The following is a 24,693-nucleotide window of genomic DNA, read 5'->3' on the forward strand; positions in this document are numbered from 1 at the left end:
CAGCGCATAGATAAAAGAAAAGCTAAGCTGCCATGAAGACATCAAGATTGTTTACAGTAATTGTTAGCAAAGCAAGTGCAATAATTTGGTATTTATATAAAATTTACTTAGAGATAAATCACAAACAAATCTGCTAATATGTTCTGTGACCGGTTAAAAAAGTCCTTGTTATGAAATTAATAATTATATTAACTATATAATGTGAATTATATATTTTAGCATTATACTACTGTGCTATTTATTAATATTTTGATTTAGCTTTTGATTTTTTTATAGTTTTCATTTTAAATTTAGTTTTAATACTTTTACTATATTTATTATTTTCAGTTTTAGTATTTTAGCACTTCAACCTTAACTTATGTATTTCTTTTTTTTTTTCAGACAATATTTAAAATGTACATTTTTTTAAGATTTAGTTATTTTTTCGTCTAATATTTATATTTTATGTTATCAATAACAACCCTGGATGTAAAACTCTTTGGTTTTGCACTGTATATTTGTGCTTTCAAATGCTATTTAAAATATGAAAACTTGTTTAGGAACAAATAGCAATAAAATACTTAGACTTGACTTAAACAATAATTTATAACACTTTCTAAAAATGCTGGTTTGAATAAAACCCAGAGCTGGTTGAAATATGGACAAACTTAGCAACTTTTTTTTTGACCCAATATTGGGTTAAATGTTTAACTCAACGTCTGGGTAGTTTTTATTAAACTCAACTACTGTTTAATAATTACTATGTGGCTGGTTTAAAATGAACCTAAAATAGGTTATAAATTATTAAATTATTAAAATTAGACACATAATTTACTAGAGTCATCAGCAATAATCAAGGTGAACACCTTATAAGCAATTTTAAAAAGTGTTTATAGTTTAATTATTATTCATTTAACTTATTAATAAATGTTCATGTATTGAACATATTAATAAATGTCAATTTCCAACCTATTTTGGGTTCATTTAAAGCAAAATAAATAAATAAATAAAATACAGTTTTTTAAGCAATAGTTAAGTTAAAAAAATTGAACTTTTAACCCAGTTGCTGGGCTGTTTTTAACTCATTTTAGTGTAATAATATTTAAAAAGTATTATAACTTCTATTAACTCTTATCATAATAACCATGCCTAAGGACTTATTTAGCATGTTAAGACAATTCCTGTAGTACAAAGCTTACAGGAAAGAATTAGGCTATACATCTGAATGCAGAAATCGTTTGTTTTGATTTTAACAATATTGACTGATTTAGCAATCAGTCAGCTAAGCAGTTTTTCTTAATTAATATTGTTAGATATGCCGATGTGCCCCGGCACGTTTGATCAATCGTCTTCCTCCTCCACAGAGTTTTGTGATAAAAATCAAATAGATATTGATCACGCTATCGATCTCCTTTTGCAGTGTCAATACAGTATCTGTTCATTTATCTTCTGCTTTGCTCTCTGGCTACAGTTCCCCAGCTTAGACTCACTGTTTCAAAGTGCGCCTCACACAAGGTCAACCATAATCAACCCCAGACGATAGTACGGGCTGCAAGCAGCTCTCCCAGGCTTTCAGGGCCTCTGCAATAGACCATTCAATTACTGTTTATTAGACAGTGGATAGTCATTAATCAGATGAAGATGCACAGGTTTTGTCCAGTGGGCCCTTGGACCACTTAAGAAAACACTGCTTTTCTATCTTGAGACCCCGTTACAGAAATACTGAAGTGTTGGTACAATATTCACAAGTTTCTCCAGGTTCTTTCACTATATACTCACCCTCATATCTTATGAAACCTGTTTATGCTTCTTTCCTGCGTAAAACACAGAAGAAGGTGTTTTGAAGAATGTTGAAGCTGTTCCTTTCCATACAAAGAAAGTGAATGGTGACCAAAAGATATTTTTGATGAAATCCAAAAGCATTCTGACCCTGCATAAACAGCAATGCAACTGACAAGTTCAAGACCCAGAAAGGTAGTAAGGACATGGTTAAAATAGTCAATGTGACAGTGGTTCAACCGTAACATTATAAAGCTATGAGAACACTTTGAATGGCCTGAGGGTGAGTAAATTTTCAGCAGAACTATTCCTTTAGCTCGTGTAATTTTAGTTACAAGCATACAATCTATGCTTAGCTCTACACTTAGTCTCTAAAGATCTTGTTTTAATGCATTCAATTCAAATAGAAGAAATGCAAACCACTTTGTTAAGCATCCTAATTGAGCTGATTATCATTTATATAGTACTCATGTGGTAGTGCATGAGTAAAAGCCATATTTCTTTCTTTTCACTTCAAAAGAGGCATTAGCTTGACTTTAATATATCATTTTAAGGCGTAACTTGACAGCTTCACTAAATGAGGATCGTACTGCATTGAAATGTAATTAGATCAAAGGATGAGATTCTGATTTATGTTTTTAGGACACCAAGGGGGAGGAGATGTCCTCAAAGAAGTGTGGAATACGATCGCATATGTCTAAGTTTTTAAAGGGTAAGTTCCTAAATGCCTGCTAAAACCACAGCCAAAATTCCTGGGATGCAAGTGCACGTGATACAGTTATAAAGAGACCACTTACACAATATTAACTAATGTTCTTCATATATCACCATCATCTTGATCACAAAATAACAGGTTAGACACCATACAGCTCCTGATACCTATGGAAGTTCGTTTCCACAATGAATAAAAAAAAAAAGGTTGTTGTGACATTTGTTCTCAGAATTGCGTGATACAAACTCACAATTCTGGCTTTTTTTCTCAGAATTGTGAGATGTAAACTCACAAATAAGAGTTCTAAAGTCAGAATTGCAAGATATACTGTAAACTTGCAATTGCGAGTTATAAAGTCAGAATTCTGAGATATAAACTCACAAATCTGAGAAATGAAGTCAGAATTGTGATATATAAATTCGCAATTCTGATAAATAAAATCAGAAATGCATGATATAAACTCGCAATTGTGAGTTATAAAGTCAGAATTCTGAGATATAAACTCGCAAATCTGAGAAATGAAGTCAGAATTGTGATATATAAATTCGCAATTCTAAGAAAAAAGTCAGAATTGCAAAATGTAAACTCGAAAATAGCAAGAAAAAGTCAGAATTGAGAGATAAAAATTCGCATTTACCTTTTTTATTATTTATTTAGTGGTGGAAGCAGGCTTCTATAGATACCATATAAAATCATCACAGTGAATATTAATTGAATATTTAATATTTAGAATGTAACATTGATGTCATTGTGACGTTCATAAAACTAAAACTCTATCTACTTTTTTATTTGAAATAAAATAATAATAAATTAATTAATATTAACCTTATTTTAAACTGTATTTTAAAGCTCTCGGATTTCATCAAAAGTATGTTCATCGAAGATAAACAACGGTCTTATGTGTTTGGAACAACATGCGGATGAGCAATTTATGAGAGAATTTTATGAGTAAACTATCCCTTTAAGTAGGATGTTCATAAACTCAGGATTCAACAATACTAAGATGACATGCTGCATTGTCTGCATCTGCAAGACACTTTGTTATCCCATGATTCCATGGGAGCTGAGGAGCCGTCAAAATTCAGCCGGTTCCATTCTAGAACTGTATAGGTTGAAGCCATAAGCTTAACAAATGCAGACACGGCCTCCTGGGTGAATATAACCACACCATTATCCTGCATATGATGGACACCAAACACCATCTCAGCATGCTTTCTTTACTCTCTATGTAAATTTAGCATTTAAAGCTTCAATTTGTTTCCCATTCTCTTAATAGCTTCATCTCTCATGCAATAACTCAGAGATATAAAGTCATTTAGATGTTTTCATGCCAAGTTCTCCACTAGATATGGGGGTGTAAACATCTGAATGACACTGTAGCAGTGAGATGTTTTGTTTGCGCGCTGCATTTCACAACTGTGGTATATAAGATTTGTGGTATATAAATTTGCAATTCTCTAAATTTGTATCTCACGTTCTGTAATCTTTTTAAAGGATTTTTCACACAAATATGAAAATGTACCCTCTCTCATGTTGTTTCAAACCTATATTGGCCACACTTTTTTAAATATAATGTTATGAATGAGCACTGGGGCTGATTTTTTTTTCGATTAACAAATAAATAATTAGTGTTGCTTTCGTCAACTAAAATTATTACTAAATATCATCGTCAACGAACCTTTATCACGTAACGAAAACAAGACGAGACGAAGCGTAAATACTGGTCATGTGACGATGACTATAATAAAATTTATATTTCAATATCGTTGACGAATAAAAACGAGACTAAATGTGGTTTACAAAATAAAAACTATGCTAAAATGTCTCTTCATTTTCGGCGACGAAAACGAGATGAAACGAAATGTTATAACGTTAGATTGATGTGCGCATGCCCAGTAGCCAGAGCTGTATCCCTTCTAGTCTAAACCGCAGGCGATGTCACTTTCTCAAGCCACACTCGTAGCATTATCTAGATTCTAGAAGACGACTACAAAGAAAGTTAAGTTTGACACAGAGAAAGGGACCGATGGCTGGTCAGCTGTGGTTTGTCTTTGGGAGAAAAAGAAGAAACGACACATTCGTGTTTTCCTACTTTTTAGTAGTGATGGGAAAATGAAGCTTTTCGAAGCACCAAAGCGTTCCCCTCAATTGTATCGTAAAAAGCTTCATTACTCGAAGCTTTTCAACACGTTGTACACTAATGACATCTTGTGGTCAAAACGTTTCTTTTACGTCCCAGATGTCAAAGCGATTTTTGGACAGTGTCTTAAAATGAATCAATTTGTGCTACGAAAACCATAAGAAATATTTTACGTACACTAATTAATTAATCTGTAAATAAACTTATAAAAGTACAAGCATGATTTGTGTAGCCATAGATGATCAAAGTAAATTAAGAATATTGTTAAATTGACTAATATTATTATTAATTAGAAGTGCTTTTGAAGCTGGAATCACTACAAAATGAACATGCACAAAACTACACGTACATGTTTATTTGTATTATGATTTATTCTTAATAAAGAAGTGAATGACACTTGAAACCTGCGCAAGGGGTTCGTGTTGTTTGAATCAGAATACGAAGCAGTCACGTTTGTTAAACTTGAATGTATAATTTTTTTCTGCCGTTGTCATGTGATGCTATTTTATTTTATTTATTGTTTTTATTTATTTTATTTCAATTTATGTGTGTGTACTTCTAACATGTTTGGTAGGTAAAATAAATGTTTTAATTTCAAATTAGAGCATCTTCCATGTCTGGAATGGATGTATTTTTGAGCTTATAAGGTAGCAATAATATAATAAGATAACCTTGTTTGAAATGGGTTTGGCTAAAAGAAAACTTTAGAAAACTATACTACTAGGTAGTTATACTATATTGACTGGGTTAAATAAAATTGCATTACTAAAAATAGCCTAAAATAAATTTTCATTGACTAAAAATTGACTAAATGTCATCAGTTTTCGTCGACTAAAACTAGACTAAAATGTCATCAGGTTTCGTCGACTAAAACTAGACGAAAATAGTCATGGGTAATTCTGACTAAAATAAGACTAAAATGCTCAGACTTTTAGTTGACTAAAACTTGACTAGACTAAAAAGAGTATGAACGTGACTAAAACTAATAAAAACCAAAATGACAGCTTCACACAAAGACTAGACTAAAACTAAAATTAAAATCGGCCGCCAAAAACAACACTATAAATAATGATTACAAAATTATATTTACAAAAGACTTAATAAGCTTTTAGAATTGTTTTCCCCCCAAGCTATACTAAAATCTAGTATTCTACTCAAGAGGAAGACTTCTGAAACCTGCCTGTTTAATATCAAAATGTCTAATCCATACCAGACCTCAGAATGGATGGCAGCCCTCCAGTGTCCATTGGAAACAGGAAACTCTTCACAGATGTAAAAGTACATCCATGTTTTCTTTGGATTTTGATTGGAGCTGGGGCCTAGTGCTCATTTCGTGTAGTATTACATGATCTGCAATGTGTACCACACTACTTTGTATCTCCTTTCATAGAACAGGAATAATGAACACCAATCATGTAATATGCAGTAGTCATGTTATGTGTGGGTGTATCATATGTTATGGTGTCACTTTTAATGTCCAACAGTCCCCACAAAATGATTTTTGAATGGTTTTTTATTTCCATTTAAGACAAGACACTAGGCAGAACATAGTTTTTTTTTCATATATACTTTAACAAAAAAAACAAAAAAACATCTTAACACCAAAATGCTGAGTTCAGCTTGTTGGGTCATTTGATTAGGTTTTTTTTATTATTATTTTTACCTAGTTGCTGGGTTGGTTTTCTGTAAATAAGCTGCTCTCTTCAACGAAACAACCCAGCTGCTGAGTTATAATAAGAGGACATGGTGGTAGGAAAAAAATTGTGATGCGAGGAAAAAAATATTTTTCACATTTTTTGTGTTCTCTCGCAAAACTTCTGCTTTCCCTCAAGAAACTTTTTGTTACCTTGCAAAACTTTTGTGTTCTTTCACAAAGATATTTGTGTTCCCTCGCAAAACTTTTGCATTCTCTTGCAAAACTTTTGCGTTTTCTTGCAAAACTTTTGTGTTTTCTTGCAAAGATATTTGCGTTCCCTCACAAAGATATTTTGCGTTCTTTCGCAAAACCAGTTGAGTTCGGACAAACACTTCCTGTTTACTTTACAGCTTGTAAGTTAGTCATTCATACAGCTTTGTATGTTCACAACGGAGCAGTTCATAGAGTTTTATTTCGAACTTGGACTCAAGTATAAAGAAATACAGTCATTGCTTAGTTCAAGATACAGTTTTGGGACATTCTAAAAGTACTAGTCAGATTTGTGATTTGAAATTTAAAAATAAAGGTTCTTCACAATACCATAGAAGAACCTTTTTGTCTAAATGATACCATAAAGAATCTTTAACGTCTAACAAACCTTTCAGTTTCACAAAAGGTTCTTTGTGGCGAAAGAAGGCTCTTCAGATTATAATAAGGAAAGAAAGATGTTTTTTAAGAACCTTTGAATGAATGGTTCTTTGTGGAACCAAAAATGGTTCTTCTATGGGACCGCTGTGAAGAACCTTTTAAAGCACCTTTATTTTTAAGAGTTGTGTCAGACTAGTTGAAAGAAAACATCCAAAATATTATTTTACCGCACTTGGTCTTTGCATCTGCACTGTAAAAAGTTTTCACCAGTTTCAACTTAAAAACTAGTTTTGCAGCTGCCTTAAAATTTTAAGTTAAATCAACTTAAGTCATTTCAACTCACAAGCTAAATCAACTCATTTTTATTGTAATATGTTAAAATGACTTGTAGTTTTAAGCTGATTTAACTTCAAATTTTAAGGCAGCTTAGGTTTTTAAGTTGAATCTGGTGAAAAAGTTTTTACAATGTGCAGATTTCAAATCTGTAGATGCAATCTTTATATTTAAAGGATTTGCTCAAAATAAGTTTTTTTTTCTTCTGCACTGAGCCACAAATCATCACTTTAGTAGCGCTTACGCCAGAATTTACAGAATTTTATCTATATTCTATAAGATTTTTACAGAGGGGTTTGTTCATATATCACATTGTATGCTTGACATTTTAATCCTAAATTTTTGAGTGATAAAGTATTCAGGCTGATATTGTGACAGTTAACAGTATTTTCAGATTTAGTGATAGTGATAAAGACCTTTAATATGTCAAGAAAATAAAGAATTTTGAATCTTGTTTTATCCACTGTTCAGATTTATGTTCTGGAAATTGATGCAGATTAGTGCATATTTAATTAGGTATATTTGCATATTTAAACATAACATTTTTTAAACCTTGTAATACAAAAAATGTTTGCAATTCTTAATGTATTTAACTGAGGAAGTATGCTGGCGTATATTAGTTGAATTCTTTATTCATCTGAGGTGTCTTGCTTTAAAAAGTTTCACATTTATATAAATGAATAATTTTTCAAATAAATTAATAAATAATGCACTTTTAGTTATATCAGTAGCCTATGGAGTGGGTTGCCATGTCAAGCTCGCTCTGAATTAATAATACTGTATTTTCTAATTTACACATATTTCTCGCATTTATTCAGAAAAGAAGAAAGTAACCTTGAACTGCGGACCCATGGGCTTTAAGTAACAGGTATGTGCTGAATGAAAAGTTGTTGAACATTTACAAGTATATTCTGTTTGTTGAATTTCATGAGAGTTTAGATGTGAACATAAAGTAATATCAAAGAGGTATGTGCTGTCCTTACAAATCAGAAATCCAAGATGAAGATTTACACAAGAAGCAGGAGTTACACTGAAGCTTTCTGTTTTATTCATATATATGAAGATTTCTGCTCGAGGAGGATGTTCGCTCGCAGGCCACGAGCAAGACATTAAAGATTTTCAAAGCATCTCGCCATAGCTTCTAACACGGAAATATCACATGTTCGGAAAACCTTGTATGAGAAGACGGCGCCGTCTCTGTGTGATCTCAGCTGCTGTTCTAATGATGGGCTTTGTGAAGTGCACAACTGCCCGGTTACACATTAGTGTGATTGCCAGTTTGCTCTGTTCGAAGCAAGCTTTGAAGCATATCTCGAGATGAAAGCCAAACTTCTCCAGCGAGTCCATTGTAGATGGGGTTCCATATTTGCTTCAGGCACCATGAAGACCTTCAATAATCTTCCGATACTGGCATGAACATGATATATAATTTATCACACAATGCACTGTGTTCTACAGCCTAATTTAGGGGTTCTATTTGTTGACAGACTCTGCAGTTCATCCATATTTTTTTTCTTTAAGGTAAGCCTTTGATGCATTCTGTGCACTTTGATAGCAAGACTGCCTGTTGTGTTGAATACTTTCCTAATGTTCGTGTGTCGCGATCATATGGAAGGTCACTAAAACCCCTGCAGTTGTGGCTCTTTTATCCACCAAGACCTTCTTGGAGATGAAACAATCTTACAAAGCAAATAAAAATGTCTTTATCTTGACAAGCCCACTGTGGATATATAGCTTCTTATGTCTGGAATGTATTACATAATTATGCATCGCTTTGAATATTGCATGGGCCCTCACACTCAGTACATAGTAAGTTGCCTAATTGCAGGAATTAATAATTAAGAACTAAAGGTCTTGAGTGGGAACCATCGTGGCACTTTTGATAAATTATTTTACGCAATTAGTTTTTAATCGCATGAACTTTTGTGGAGGTTGGGAGGTTATAAGTCTATAAAACCAGTATTTTAATATCAGGGTTAATGCTTGAGGTTTTAATCCCTTGGATGGACTTCCGCAATGCCATGAATCAACAAATTAAACATGCGGCTCGCAAAGTATCAGACGAGTATAGAACAGAGACTAATGATTGACCTTCAGGTCATGGTTTATATCTTTGTTCACAATGGGGAATGCAAAATAATTTCTCAGGCCGCCTCGGCTCTCGGCTTTGTAATTGTACAGTATGTAAATGTGGCACTTTTAGAAGGACAATGCTTGGCCTTCAAGCGAATGCTCTTATTAAAAGCACTTTGATCAAGTGTAGGAATACACATCCTTCCTAAATCCTTGGGTTCACCCCTGTGTTAATGGAGCAGAAGCTGAGGTTTAATTCACTTTGTTCATTTGTGAAATGGGCGTATGGATAACTTACTCTGTGATTGATAAAACATAGCGACACATCATTGTCAGAGTGGCCGATGACATCATACAAGCTCTGCTTTGGCATTGCAAGGACAACATACCATATATTTATGTCACATGCTATAGTCTGCCCTCTGCTCTAAGATCAATGGTTATTGAGCATGATATCATAATGCACACAGACATATTTAATTTAACTTGACATGCATGTCTTAAAAAATTATTGGGTCTTTAAGACATAAAAATAGCTTTCGCATCAAGTTATTGTTCTGTTGCTTATAGTATTTTGAACATCATACTATGAGGCTCTCAGATAATGTACAGTCGTGGCCAAAAGTTTTGAGAAATACATAAATATTGGAAATTGGAAAAGTTGCTGCTTAATTTTTTATAATAGCAATTTGCATATACTCCAGAATGTTATGAAGAGTGAGCAGATGAATTGCATAGTCCTTCTTTGCCATGAAAATTAACTTAATCCGAAAAAACTTTCCACTGCATTTCATTGCTGTCATTAAAGGACCTGCTGAGATCATTTCAGTAATCGTCTTGTTAACTCAGGTGAGAATGTTGACGAGCACAAGGCTGGAGATCATTATGTCCGGCTGATTGGGTTAGAATGGCAGACTTGACATGTTAAAAGGAGGGTGCTGCTTGAAATCATTGTTCTTCCATTGTTAACCATGGTGACCTGCAAAGAAACGCGTGCAGCCATCATTGCGTTGCATAAAAATGGCTTCACAGGCAAGGATATTGTGGCTACTAAGATTGCACCTAAATCAACAATTTATAGAATCATCAAGAACTTCAAGGAAAGAGGTTCAATTCTTGTTAAGAAGGCTTCAGGGCGTCCAAGAAAGTCCAGCAAGCGCCAGGATCGTCTCCTAAAGAGGATTCAGCTGCGGGATCGGAGTGCCACCAGTGCAGAGCTTGCTCAGGAATGGCAGCAGGCAGGGTCTGAGGGCATATGCACGCACAGTGAGGCGAAGACTTTTGGATGATGGCCTGGTGTCAAGAAGGGCAGCCACTTCTCTCAAAAAAAAACCCATCAGGGACAGATTTATCTTCTGCAAAAAGTATAGCGAATGGACTGCTCAGGACTGGGGCAAAGTCATATTCTCCGATGAAGCCTCTTTCCGATTGTTTGGGGCATCTGGAAAAAGGCTTGTCCGGAGAAGAAAAGGTGAGCGCTACCATCAGTCCTGTGTCATGCCAACAGTAAAGCATCCTGAGACCATTCATGTGTGGGGTTGCTTCTCATCCAAGGGAGTGGGCTCTCTCACAATTTTGCCCCAAAACACAGCCATGAATAAAGAATGGTACCAAAACACCCTCCAACAGCAACTTCTTCCAACAATCCAACAACAGTTTGGTGAAGAACAATGCATTTTCCAGCACGATGGAGCACCGTGCCATAAGGCAAAAGTGATAACTAAGTGGCACAGGGACCAAAACGTTGACATTTTGGGTCCATGGCCTGGAAACTCCCCAGATCTTAAAACTTGTGGTCAATCCTCAAGAGGCGGGTGGACAAACAAAAACCCACAAATTCTGATAAACTCCAAGAAGTGATTATGAAAGAATGGGTTGCTATTAGGGTTGGGTCGATAGACGATGCCATCGCCCATCGCCGATGGCCGATAGACATCACGATGCTGAGCCGGCATTGCGATCCGCTGCCCCACCCCCGCTGCAGCAGCAGGAACCCGCTTGTGAAAAACACACACTTAATCACGCTATATAGCCAAATTAAATGCATGCTTTCAATTTCCGCATCTTTACTTATTTTATTATTATTATTATTATGAGGAAATAATAACAAGGAAGTTGTTAGCCATCACAATAAACTCCAAACGAATTACACGAACTAGTTCGTTTACATTAATAAATGAGGCATACAAAAACAGCAGAAAAAAAAAATCAAAATAATTTTTATTAAATTAGATTAAATAAACTACACCAAATATGCCTTTTTCATGGTTTTACCATAACGAACAGAGCTTGGAACAAAAAGAGAATATATATTTTTTCCAACGAAAGAACCATCGAAATAGGAACGCACAATACAAAGCCTACATTATAAATAACAGTTTATCATTCAGATACATTGGGAATATGGAAACACTTGGATTTGTGCCGAATTACAGAGGTACGTGAGCCCAACGCCTGCTATTTTTAGTTTCACTTTGTTTTGGTTTTTTACCTTAATATATTTTGTTTCATTGATGTCCTGTTCTGAATACCGTTACATTTAAATGATTCGTTCTGGAGTCAGGGTAACTAACTTATAGCTGTGTTTATAGTGTTTATAATGTTAATACATAATAATATTTTGGTTGATTTGGTATTATTTCTGATATTACACTTTCTCTCTAAACATTCCGCTGCTCATTAAATACGTTTGGAGAAAGTGGGTTAAGCAGTAAGCCATCAATGAGAGCGATTTTGAACTTAAAAAAGCTGACTGGTCGAAAATATGTTAAGGACCAACACACATCCTCCAAATACATCTACATAAACCCACGCTTGCTCTGTCTTGTATGCACGCACACACTGTCACGATCTAATGCACTTGTTAATGCCGGATCTTTCAAAACAAATACTGGAAAGCAAAAAACCAAAATCTGACATTTTCCGGAACAGGATCCGGCTCAAATTAAGCACTGGTGGAAACGGTAGGCAACAATTCATTAATTCGTTATGAATTAATTATTTAACAACAACCATCCCTCACCCCCGCCCCCTGCTGACGATGCCATCGTCCATCGCGATGTTTCACATTAGACATCGTACGATGCCAAATGGGTCGACATCGCCCAACCCTAGTTGCTATCAGTCAGGATTTGGCCCAGAAGTTGATTGAGAGCATGCCCAGTCGAATTGCAGAGGTCCTGAAAAAGAAGGGCCAACACTGCAAATACTGACTCTTTGCATAAATGTCATGTAATTGTCGATAATGTAAGTGTCATGTAAGTGCCTTTGAAACGTATGAAGTGCTTGTAATTATATTTCAGTACATCACAGAAACAACTGAAACAAAGATCTAAAAGCAATTTAGCAACAAACTTTGTGAAAACTAATATTTGTGTCATTCTCAAAACTTTTGGCCATGACTGTATATTTAAAGAGATATCTAAGCCATCCTAGATGTATATAACTTTCTTCTTTCAGACGAATACAACTGGAGTTATCTTAAAAATGTCCTGGCTCTTTCAATCTTTATAATGACAGTGAATCGGGTTTAAGATTTTAAAGCAAAATAAAGTGCAACCATCCATCCATCACAAAAAGTGATCACAGCTTCAGGGGTTAATAAAGGCCTTCTTAAGTGAACCAATGTGTGTTTGTAAGAAAAATACCTACATTAAAATATTTTTAAACCATGCATATTTGAGAGCATTGCAAGTTTTAAATATGGATATTTTTTAATATGGCCTTTATTAACCCCCAGAGCTGTGTGGAGCCCTTTTTATAATGGATGGATGCACTTTATCACACTTCAAAATCTCAACCACAATTCACTGCTATTATAAAGTTTGGAAGAGCCAGGGCATTTTTTAATAGAACTCCAAATGTATTCACTTGAAAGAAGAAAGTCATATACACCAAGAATGGCTTGAGAATGAGTAAATCATGGGGTCATTTTAATTTTTGGTTGAACAATTCCTTTAAGAAAATGGAATACCATAGTTCTTGGTTAATGAGTGTTTTCAAACTGGTTTCCTCAAATACTGCCAATGCCATTGGTTGGACAACAGGTCCCAAACTTATTCCATTGATTGAGTTAATGTTATGCCAGGCTGGCCAAAAAGTTGAAGGTCTGGCATGTTAGCATGGCCTTGTTAGCCCTTGTTGGCTAACCATCTGGCAGCCAAAAGCATCTTTCTACATTGATGGCCATTCAGAAGTAGCCCTAATATTTAACAAAAAATGTTGTCAGTAATGAAATAAAAAAATACCTGACATTTAGAAATTCTAACTTTATAAGTTTGCCTAAAAAGTTGTATTATGATGACTGCCAGATGGTACAGGATCATGTCACACACCTTTGGGATATATTCGCCACTTATTAGCAGGAGTTCAGGCAACCTGTCTCAGAGCATTGTGTAGCTGTCATCTTAAACCTACTTTACAGCTTCACTTTCAGTTAATTAAATGCCTAACCAAAAGTATCAAAACCCAGTTTATGTTCCTTCACCTTGAGCAGAGTCTTTGAAACTACTAATGCAGACATTTAAGAGTTATGCAAGTCCTTAAATTGATCCCAGCTGAACTAAAAGCACCCTGTTCCTTTGGTTAACAGAATCTCTTTCATGATTGAAATACCATGAGTTTCGGAACGGTTGGAAACATACAGGTCTCTCTCTCTCTGAAAATGCTTTTTAGCACTGACATCATGCAGAACCGCTAGAATAGCTTTGTTTTTTTCCAGACTGCCATCCGCTTATTCCTTGTTAATCACTGAAAGAAGGGATAAAAGCCCCTAGTGTATGATAAGATGCCAGGCAGGGAGACGTTGGTGTTGCTGGGGTTCGTGCACTGATTAGATGCTCTGAGGAAATATTCTAAAAATAAAAGAGAACAGATTGGTCTGCGGTGATATCATTCTTAGCTTGGTCTGGTAAGGTTTACCGCATCATTCTCAAGTAGACATTAGGTATGGAACATGTTGAATCCCTTAAAAAATAAATGTATTTAAATTATATTTATAAATATAAGTTATATTTGTATAAATATTTATATAATTTTAGTTATTAATTTATTTATTTGACTATTTTTGGCCAGTTTGAAAAATTATGGGATACAGGTACAAAAATAGGAAGATGAATTCTAATTCACATGATCCTTATTTATACAACAGTTCTTTCTGGTCCTCGAATCTGATTGGTTGATAAGTTAGTGATATTAGAGCCATATCAGAACTCCAACAGCTGTTTTACAGTTTGTAATCGTATCACTCCGCTTGCGGTACTTCTTACCAGTATCATTTTATACATTTTACTGTTTCTGTGTCACGGAATGTAGTTTTAAGAGATTTTCAGACAAGAATGTACTTGTTTATAGTTCAAATATGCAGTTTGTTAATACATTTGTGTCAGTGGTTTTGGACATGTGAGCTCCTCACCTTGGCCAGATCTTATGGAATTTACCGCTGGCTCTGATGTCTCAGTAGTGGTTACACATGAAATATTAGTTATGGGTAAATTTAACGGTAGTCTTTGGTCTCATTAATCTATTATTTGTTCCAGAGAAGATAGTTTTGGCAAAGTCTCATGTTTATGTAAATTCAATGCTGTATATCAGAGCGCTGCCTTTGTACTTTTGACTGAATTGCCTAGCACCTTTTAAGATGGTTGTTTATTAAGTTTTAATAATATTTTATATAAATAATATTATTTAGTAATAGTGTATAGTATTGAGAAAAGATTATAGTTACATTGTTCTGGCATTAGATGGTGACAAGAGACTGTTTTTTATGAGTCAGCAGTAAAGACTTTTACATAAAAAGTTGACGCTATAAACTAAAGTTAGTTTTAGTTTCAACAACAGCTTGATGCAGCAGACAAATGCACTAAGCAGCAAAATCACAGATGAAAGGATATTAACGTTACAACAAAGATAACGCTTTCCTCAGCAGATATTCAAATGTTTATAATGTTTATTGTGAATACGAGACCGATCTGAAGAATAAATGCTGTATCAGATTCAGGTAATCACATTTGAACAGCCCATCTCTCTGTCATAATGCTCAACAGAATACAGTGAGCTTTTAATACAGTAATACAATAAGCTTTCAATGAAGCAACTCAATGTTCTTTTGTTACTAGTTTTAAAGTGACACTTTCGACTTAGTAACAGAGGCTTGGGCTCAGCTGTTAAACTGTCAACTTTAGATTTGAATTTGTGGCGGAAGGAAGAGGGCTTTTAAAGACACTCCATTGTTATTTTGTTTATGTATTTACACACTTATGCCGTTGAAATGTTGTATAAACACAATATCACACGAGTAGACATGAGATATGGCTGTATATCGGCACGCTGTGATTACCTATGGCCAAATCACAGCAGTGGCGATATACATCCATATCTCACGTCTACTTGTGTGATAGTTTATTTATGGAATACCCATAAAACAATTATGTTGTGATTTTTTTGTTGTTGTTGTTGTTGTTGTTGTTTGTTTGTTTTTGGTTAATTGTATTGCTGTAGGTGTATTTGTTTTGTTAAGATTTTTTCTTTCATTGTTGTATTTGTTTAGTTTTTTGTCTGTTTTTGTTAATTGTTTTTTGTACTTGATTTGTTTTGTTTGTTTTTATGTTTGTTGTATTGTTATAACTGTGTTTGTTTTATGATTGCTTGTTTTATTTTTGTATTTTGTTTTTTTGTCAGTTTTTGTTCAATTTTTTTGTTTTGTTCTGTTTTCATAACAGAATTGTTGGGCTGGTCAGGAAGGATGCTCATACAAACAGAGACATATTTTGAAAGTGCTACAGAGCCAAAATGTTTACACTTTTCAGAAGATCAACCCACAAACATCTGATTTATATTTATCGGTCCATATTTAACATCACAAAAAAGACATCACATAATGGACATCAAACAGTTTTGTTGTATTTGTATAGTTTTTTTGTTTGTTTGTTTGTTTTTGTTTTGTGTTTTATTTAATTGTTGATTTGTTTTATTTTTGTTTGTTTAATTGTTGTAATTGTATTTTTTCATTACAAATAACATTTTGTGTGTTTTGTTTTTGTCTTTTTGCATTTGTATTGTTTTGTTTGTTTTAATTTTTTGTTTTGTTTTATTTGATTTGTTTAATTTTTTGTAAAATGTATTTGTTTATTTGCTTCGTAAGTATTTTTTCTGCTTTATTTTTGTATTTGTTTAGTTTTTGTCTGTTTTTATTTTGTTTTGTGTTTTGTTTTTGTGTTTACCTTTAGTACATTTAGTACTGGGCTGATGTCTCTACATTTCTCACTTGTATAGGCTGCAGATGGTGCTTGCTATCTTTCTTTGAATCGAGTCCATGAGTTAAACTTGACTGGATCAGTAAACAAGTCATTATTTTGGGCCAATTGAGGGTCTCTCTTTGGAGCTGATTCACCAATCAGATTGAATGATTTGTTAAATCTAACAAAGCCATGTTATGGCTTCAGCAGACTTGACATAAAGCACAAAAGTCATATGGACAAGTTTTGTAGTGCTTTTTTGGTGTTTATATGTCATTTTTAACTTTTGATGTACTGTATAGAGTTGCATGATGGTTCTTCAGCATGTCAAATTTTGTGTTCCACAGAAGAATGAAAAGTCACATGGGTTTGGAATGACATAAGAGTGAGTAAATAATAACAGAATTTAATTTTGAATTGAACTATACATTTAATTCTTGGCTTTGATTGTTAATTGTTATTACTGACGAATATTTAGCACAGTAGAGGGAGCCAGTGGTATTCAAACACACTGTCCTGTTTTGTCTTTCTCACCCTCTCAACATGCTCCGGACCTACATGTACACAAACCTGTATCCTCAGGAAGATGGATGCGTGTGTTCCCAGGGCAGATGGCCATGATGCTTTGCTATGCATATGGCTCACAGATTACCACTCCAGCAGGGTGTCAGAACTGATGAGGCAGCACTGGAGCAGAGTGTTGTGCCATTTGCATTTGAGCTTCACTGCTTAGCTGCATGGATGGCCACGCCGCTTTTAATGCTGAATGTCAGAGGGTGAATCCTGAACACAAACATGTGTCGGAATGCAACCTTTAGGACTGGTTTCAATACAGTTTTCCTATAGGAACATGCATTTTGATGCATTTCACACATTTGAATGTTTATGCATTTTAAATTTAAATTATGACGTTTTTAAGTTCTGTTACAAATGTTAGCATATAATTTTAATGGAATACTGATTTGAAATGTAAACATTTTGCTGATTACTTTGACAGAGTTTGAGAACTGTAAGCATCGCAAGCAGTGTCTTGAAATCACACATAAAATCACCCAACAGCGTCCAGTACTATTTGCTAGAAAATTCCCTTTAAATAGTTGAACTAGCTTTGGAATCATTTTCATCTATTATTTAAGTGAAGTGGAATGCCACTGTCATACTAAATATTTCTAAATATTAAGACATTTTATTTTTGTTTAGTTTTTGTTTAGTTTTGTTTTATTGTTGTACTTGGTTTGTTTTATTTTTGTTTGTTTTGAGGTTCGGTTTATTGTTGTAATAGTATTTTTTCGTTACAAATAACATTTTGTTTGTTTTGTTTTTGTATTTGTTTTTTTATTTTTTTGTTTTGTTTTATTTTTTTAATTTTCAGTTTGTTTTATTGTTGTTATTGTATTTGTTTTACTTTTTTATCTGTTTAATGTTTTCTGTTGTTTTGTGTTTTTTTGTTTTATGTATTTATTTTTTGTTTTTTTTGTTGTAACTGTATTTACTTTTTTAAGTTTATGTTTAGTTTTAGATAAAGAAGTAAAACAAATACAATAACAACAATAAAACAAACTGAAAACTAAACAAAAAATAAAATAAAACAAATCAAACAAAACAAAACAAAATATAAAAATAAACAAATCAATACAAATACAAAAAGACAAAAACAAAACAAACAAAATGTTATTTGTATTGAAAAAATACAATTACAACAATAAAACAAACCTAAAAACAAACAAAAGTAAAACAAATCAAGTAGTTTTAGTTTAGTGTATTTTTTTTTAGTTTAATTTTGTATTTGTTTAGTTTTTTGTCTTTTTTTGTTTTTGTTTTGATGTATTAGTTTTGTTTTTTGTCTTTTCTGTTTTTTGTGTTTGTATAGTTTTGTTTGTTTTTATTTCATTTTATTTGTATTTTTGGTTTGTTTTATTGTTGTAATTGTGTTTGTTTTGTTAAAATTTTTATGTTTTGTTTTTTGTGTTTGTATTGTTTTGCTTGTTTTATTTTATTGTTCTGTTTGTTTTGTTGTGTGTTTTGTTTTGGTTTGTTTGTTTTTATTCTGTTTTATTTTATTGTTTGATTTTCAGTTAGTTTTTTATTGTATTTGTTTTGTTAAGATTTTGAGTTTTTTTTTCAGTTTTTTTTTTTCATTTTTTTTTTTGTTTCGTTTTGTATTTGTATTTTATTTATTTTTTTGTTTAATTTAAAAAAAAATAATGTTTTGTTTGTTTTTCGGTTTGTTTTATTGTTTGTTTTAACTGTATTTGTTTGCTTTTTTTCTAGAGATGCACCGATTGACCGGCTAGGGATCGGAATAGGACGTTTTTTCGCATGATTTTGAGCCAATTTTTTTAAAAAATCCAGCGGGGCATGCAATGGAGTCACAGCCACGCACACACTCACGGTCGCGTGTAAACATGTCGTTGGTGTGGAAGCGTTCGGAACAACAAACCTAATAAGACACTTAAAACACCATTACTCAGCTGAATATGCCCAATTTTAAAAGGGGAAAGCGGCTAAAGCTAGCACTCCGAGTCTACATAGTTCGGAGCAATCGTTTATGTCCCATTTGAAGGTCATTTAAGCGTGCAAAACGTAAATTTACATTGGATTTTATTTACAGATGCATTTGTCACACTTTACACTTCTCTAGTAAGTTTCATGTGTGTGTGAAGACGCTGTATGCGGTGGCTAATATGTGAATGAATGTTCAGAAGTGTAGTACCGCTGGATTACAGTAACTGGTGATAAGGCAGAAATGCTTCTCTTTATCAAAAAATAAAAATGCCATTAGTGCTCAAGTAATAGAATTGAATGCTAGCATTGTTATTTCTACCTGTTTGAGGACACAGTGCACTTTTTGTTATTAAAGTTTTTATTGTGTGACGATCCTGTAATTAATGTTAAAAAATTCTTCCATAATAAAATTCATTGAAGAAAAGTAGATTTTTGTTAGTAAGCCTACTTTGTTAGTTATATTTTATTTCTAACGTTTTCAAGGTGCAGAGCAATTTATTTTGTTAAAGTTATTTTATTGTGAGAAGATCATGTAATGTTTATTATAAACATTAGTAATTTTATTATAAAATAAAACAATACATTGAGGAAAAGATTTTAGTTAACTATAGTTACAGGAACTCATTTTATACCTTTTTCGAGGCACAAAGCACTTTATTTTGTTGTTAAAGTTATTTTGTTGTAAGAAGATCCTGTAATGTTTAATACTTTCTTTTATTATAAAATAAAACATTTAATTGAAGAAAATATTTCTATATATGCTTTCATTACAGTTCTTTTTTTTTTTTTTTAAATCGGAATCGGCAAAAATCGGAATCGGCAGGTCACACTTACTGAAAAATCGGAAATCGGAATCGGCCAAGAAAGTTCTCTATTTTTTTCTCTTTTATTGTTGCTACAGAGCCAAATCAACCCACAAACAAATGATTTATAATTATCTGTCCATATTTACCATTATAAACAGGATAGTACATTTGGTACAGGCTGATGTCTCTACATACCCATGTCCTGCCCTTAATCTGAAAATCCTGCCAGAGTGAAATCTGTTTTGCATATAACAATGACCCATGTTATGAAAGATTTATGCGATTTCATTGCAGCAATATAATGTTTTATGAAGGCCATCATTTACCTGCCACGCATACTGCCCTGTTTCCCAGATCTGTCAGAATCAAGCAAATGACAGACTAATAAATATCATCAAACAGCAGCGATGTCAATAATTGCGACATGTACTTTACTTATGCATATGTAAATCTACTCAAGGTATGTTTTGGTCTATAAAATCACAGTCTTAGTCGCCCTGCAACATTACCCAATGCCTCAACCTAATCTTGACAAGGGGAAGGACATTGTCTTTTATCTGTTCCTATCGCATTTAATGAATGTACTGCCCCAAGGGACGAACACTGTATCTGATGAAAGAGAGTACAATGTTTTGCTCCCAGGTTCACGGGTGTCGGAAAACATCAAAGTCCTCTACGGCTATAGAGCTTAATTTCTGTCTGCGTAATGAGGAGAGTTAGCGAGTGCTCTCGGGTCACTTCAAAGACAGGCTAATAATGGAATAAGTGTAAATCAAAGATGTATTTTAGTCACAGCCTTACAATACACGGTCACCTGCCATTTTATGAAGAGGTGTATTATCATCAGATGAAAAACCCTGTCTATTTGCAATGCATTACAGGGTGAATGAGGACAGGGGTTATTTTACCCTAATTGCATCAAATTACTTATTTTGTGGTGACTCACTTAAAATGTTTTCATCTTTATCAAAATGTACTTGATGCTATGATTGGGATCATACAATACCATAAGTAATAGCCTATGATAAAGTACGAAGTAGCTTATAGTAAATATAAATAATATAAAACATAGCATTTATGTAATCTTTGGACGACTATCTCAGCATTCAAATATGCCTACTTCTGTACTATGGACAAATAACAGCATGTGAGTCGAGAGAAATTCAATCTTGATATTTTCTGGAATTTCATTGATGAGATAATCAAACATTTAGATAATTACACTCTATGGATGTGTTTTTTGTTTGGTTTTTACGACATACTCGATAATGTCAAATCACATATTGTTTAAACTACAATTACACTGTGTGCATAATTATTAAGCATGTTGATATTCTGGTCATATTTTTTTCCAAGCACATTTTACCAGTCCCAAACCACATCAATCCAAATAACTACTATTCATTTTGTATTTAATCATTTATATGTGATATATAATTGTCCATGAAGGCTGGAAGTGAAAAACTTCTTATATTCAGGTGTGCATAATTATTAGGCACATTTTCTTTTACAGATAAAATGAGCCAAAAAAAGAGATTTAACTGAGACTGAAAAGTCAGAAACTATTAAATGCCCACGAGAAGGATGCTACAATAGAATTTGCAAAGTTAAGGCATGACCATTGGACAGCGAAATGCTCGTTGGGTCAGCACGGTCAGAAAAAAACAGGTGGAGAAGAAAAGACACACGTTAACTGCAAAATAATTAAGAATTAAGGTGAAGAATTAGGTGTAAAAACCATCAAGAACTATTTAGTCTCCAGCACCACCATTTTCCAGAACTGCAACCTAGTCTCCAGAAGTGTAGTGAGTCAGGTTCTCAGAGAGTTTGTTCCTAAAAAATTACTTTCACTTAATAAGAATAACATGCTGAAGTGTTGAAAAATACATGAAGACTGTTTTTTATAGGCTTTATAGACAGATGAGTTAAGAGTGATTCTTGAAGGACCAGCATCACATCCTCTTACACTCTTTTAAGAATGTATCTTCCAGAATCTGGCAGTAAGTTCTGGAAGTTTTAGTCCATTTTAGTCCATCTCTGCAAGACAGATAGACTAAAACTGAAGTTCCAAAACTTACTGCCAGATTCTGGTGAATAAAAGAGTGCTTCTCGATGTTATTCTTAATAAATGAGGGTCATTTTTTAGGATTTTTTGCCCAAGCAAAGTCTCTGTCTCACTTCTGGAGATTCCAGGTTGGTTGCTGCTCTGGAAAATGGAGGCGCTAGAGACTAAATGGTTCCTGATGGTTTCACACCTAATACTTCACCTTAATTCTTATTTTTTATTTTTGCAGTTAACATACATATTTTCTTCTCCTCCTTTTTTTCTGACCATGCAGACCCAACGAGTGTTTTGCTGTCCAGTGGTCATGCCTTAACTTTGCAAATTCTAGTATTGCAGTAGTATTGCATCCTTCTCATGGGCATTTAATAGTTTCTGACTTTTCAGTCAGAGTTAAATCTCTTTTTTTTTTGGCTCATTTTATCTGTAAAAGAAAACATGCCTCACTTCCAGCCTTCATGGACAATTATATATCACTTATAAATAATTAAATACAATAGTAATAGTAGTTATTAGGATTGATGTGGTTTGGATTTGGTAAAATGTGCATAAAAAAAAGTATGACCACGTCGTGGTCGTATTCAATGTATAATGAAAACGTTGTTCTGCTAATTTATACTGTCTAAATCACGGAAAATAACGTGAAAGCTACTAAATCATACAGAGAAGGACTTAGTAAGAAGAAAATGGCACAATATTTTGACAAACTAAATTTAATAGGTGGTAAAGATATGTACAAGCAGTACTAATTAAGATATTAGGCTAATATTTCACCTACCGGAAATGATAAAAACAAACAGAAATGTTGTAAAGATTCTTGCCCTGGGAATTCTTGTTCAATTTGGCCAACCACAAACGCCTTAAGTTACTCAGTTTTTTGCAGTCTTCTCCTTGATTTGTTATAACTTTTGGCAATCTATAGTACTCCAAATGTTTTTCACGGTCTGCTCAATTAGTATATAGACCAAAACATGACAATAATTGACCATTTTCATCAAATAATCAGCAAAATATGCAAGTTCCATTGGTTCAGTGGCATTGTTTACGCTCAGTGTCAATATGGTCGATTGATGATGCATCCTAAAAAACTATTATAGTAGATGATATACTGTGTATCGTGACACCCCTAGAGGCAAGTAATGTGTCCGAATTCATAGTATTAAAAAACAGTAGGCAAAATGTAATGTTACCTGGATGACCTTCTAATAACTTCCATTATAATCTGAAGCATTAATCCATTGGAAACTTTACTATCCTATGAGGCCACAGGAGAGTATTTGTGAGTGGAAATGAAGGGACACAAAATATGCTCTTAGAAAACTCAATAGCGAAAGAGTATTTAAACATGGTATATAGTTTTTTTTTTTGGACATAGCACTGTAGTAATACCATGTTTGTACCATGGTAAACATTCATTAGGCTATAATATATCAACTTTTTGTGAAAGCTGTACCATGGTACCTTCATCCAGTAGTTCTTTGTTCTTTTTGTGATATAAATGTAAAAAGCATTTCAGGTGCTGTTAGCCTACTCTAGCTTGTTATGCACTAAATCAAACTTGACTTTCTACTTAAAATACAGCAAGCAAGGCAGAATGATTTGACATAGGTAAACATAAAAAAAAAAAAACGTAACGGAAAAAAATCTGTTTTTGTTTAGATTTTAACGTTTGCTTAGCGCAAGTATTCAGCACAGGTCTTTTAAAATACTGGAAGGTTTGAGTGATGATAACCATGTGTTGCTTTTTTATGTCTGATTTGTGGCCTGAAGGCCCATACTTGCACTAAACACACTGGCATATCCTATTACTGCTGCTTAGGAGCTTTATTTGAATGACCTAAGTGGGTCGTTCTTGGTTGTGGGGCAGATAACAGAGAAGACCCCACTGTAGTCCTCTTGCCCAGAGAGAGAAATCAGACTCATTTGCTGCAGGCTCAGAGGTGGCACTCATTACACCTGAGCTCTCCATGTTTAATTGGCCTCATTAAGTGATTAACTTCACAAATTTACCTTTCCCCTCAAGGGCGCAATGCTGAGCACTCTATCTCAGGGCTTCCCGGAGCCACTCCATTAAAATAACCCCCTGTCAGCGTCGAACCCCTTCCGGACCTGTTATAGGATAGTGTTTTAGGGTGCAGAGTGTTTCTTTCCAGCAATATTATGAGAAACGATTCATTTGGATTGAGGGAAACGCTTCCTCTGATGCCTGGCTGAAACCAAAGGCTTTTTGGTTATTATTTCTGTGGATGCGATCATTGACTCATCATATTCCGCTACGGTCCCTCTGACAGCCTGATAAAATTGGAGGTAAAGTGGCAATTCAAGTAGTTAACTTGTTAGACAACTCTACGGGTCGCGTTATTGGTTCTCTTCCTCCTCTAAAGACTGTTCGGGCAGCCTTGCGCCAAGGCTGCGGGAAGGGAGCAGAGAAGCGGACAAATTGAACCCATCATTTTTCATGCACGCAGTGACATCCCCGTCAGCCAATTTCACTCCAATAGCCTCTCTCAGGGATCATTGATATCTGCATTAGAGACCTTTGTTAAAGGTCTCATCTAAATGCATTGAAAAATGCCTCGCTCTCCTGTGTACTTCCAGCTGAAAAGGCGAGGGGGGTCTGGCTGTGTGTACTCACTGAGATTTGCCGACTTGGCTCTGTCTACATTAAGGTTTGTTTGTGGCCAGACAATGTAGTGTCCCTGAACTCTGGAGAAAACAACGGGAGAAAAACAACTGCCGCAGAAGCAAATGGCAGGGCTTCTGGAGGGGCATTTGCACAGTGAGT

At 34.1% G+C, this 24,693-nt stretch overlaps 1 protein-coding gene across 1 annotated transcript in view; it reads left to right on the forward strand.

The window, feature by feature from the left end:
* Positions 1 to 24,352, forward strand: part of LOC141295399 (doublecortin domain-containing protein 2C) — a 49,731-nt gene extending 25,379 nt beyond the window's left edge. Inside the window, exon 10 of the mRNA XM_073826605.1 lies at positions 24,200 to 24,352. Coding sequence (XP_073682706.1) covers positions 24,200 to 24,352 — 153 coding nt within the window. The remainder of the gene's footprint in view (positions 1 to 24,199) is intronic.
* Positions 24,353 to 24,693: the final 341 nt, after the last annotated feature.

Source organism: Garra rufa, chromosome 21, assembly GCF_049309525.1.
Source record: "Garra rufa chromosome 21, GarRuf1.0, whole genome shotgun sequence".
Taxonomy (NCBI): Eukaryota; Metazoa; Chordata; class Actinopteri; order Cypriniformes; family Cyprinidae; genus Garra; species Garra rufa.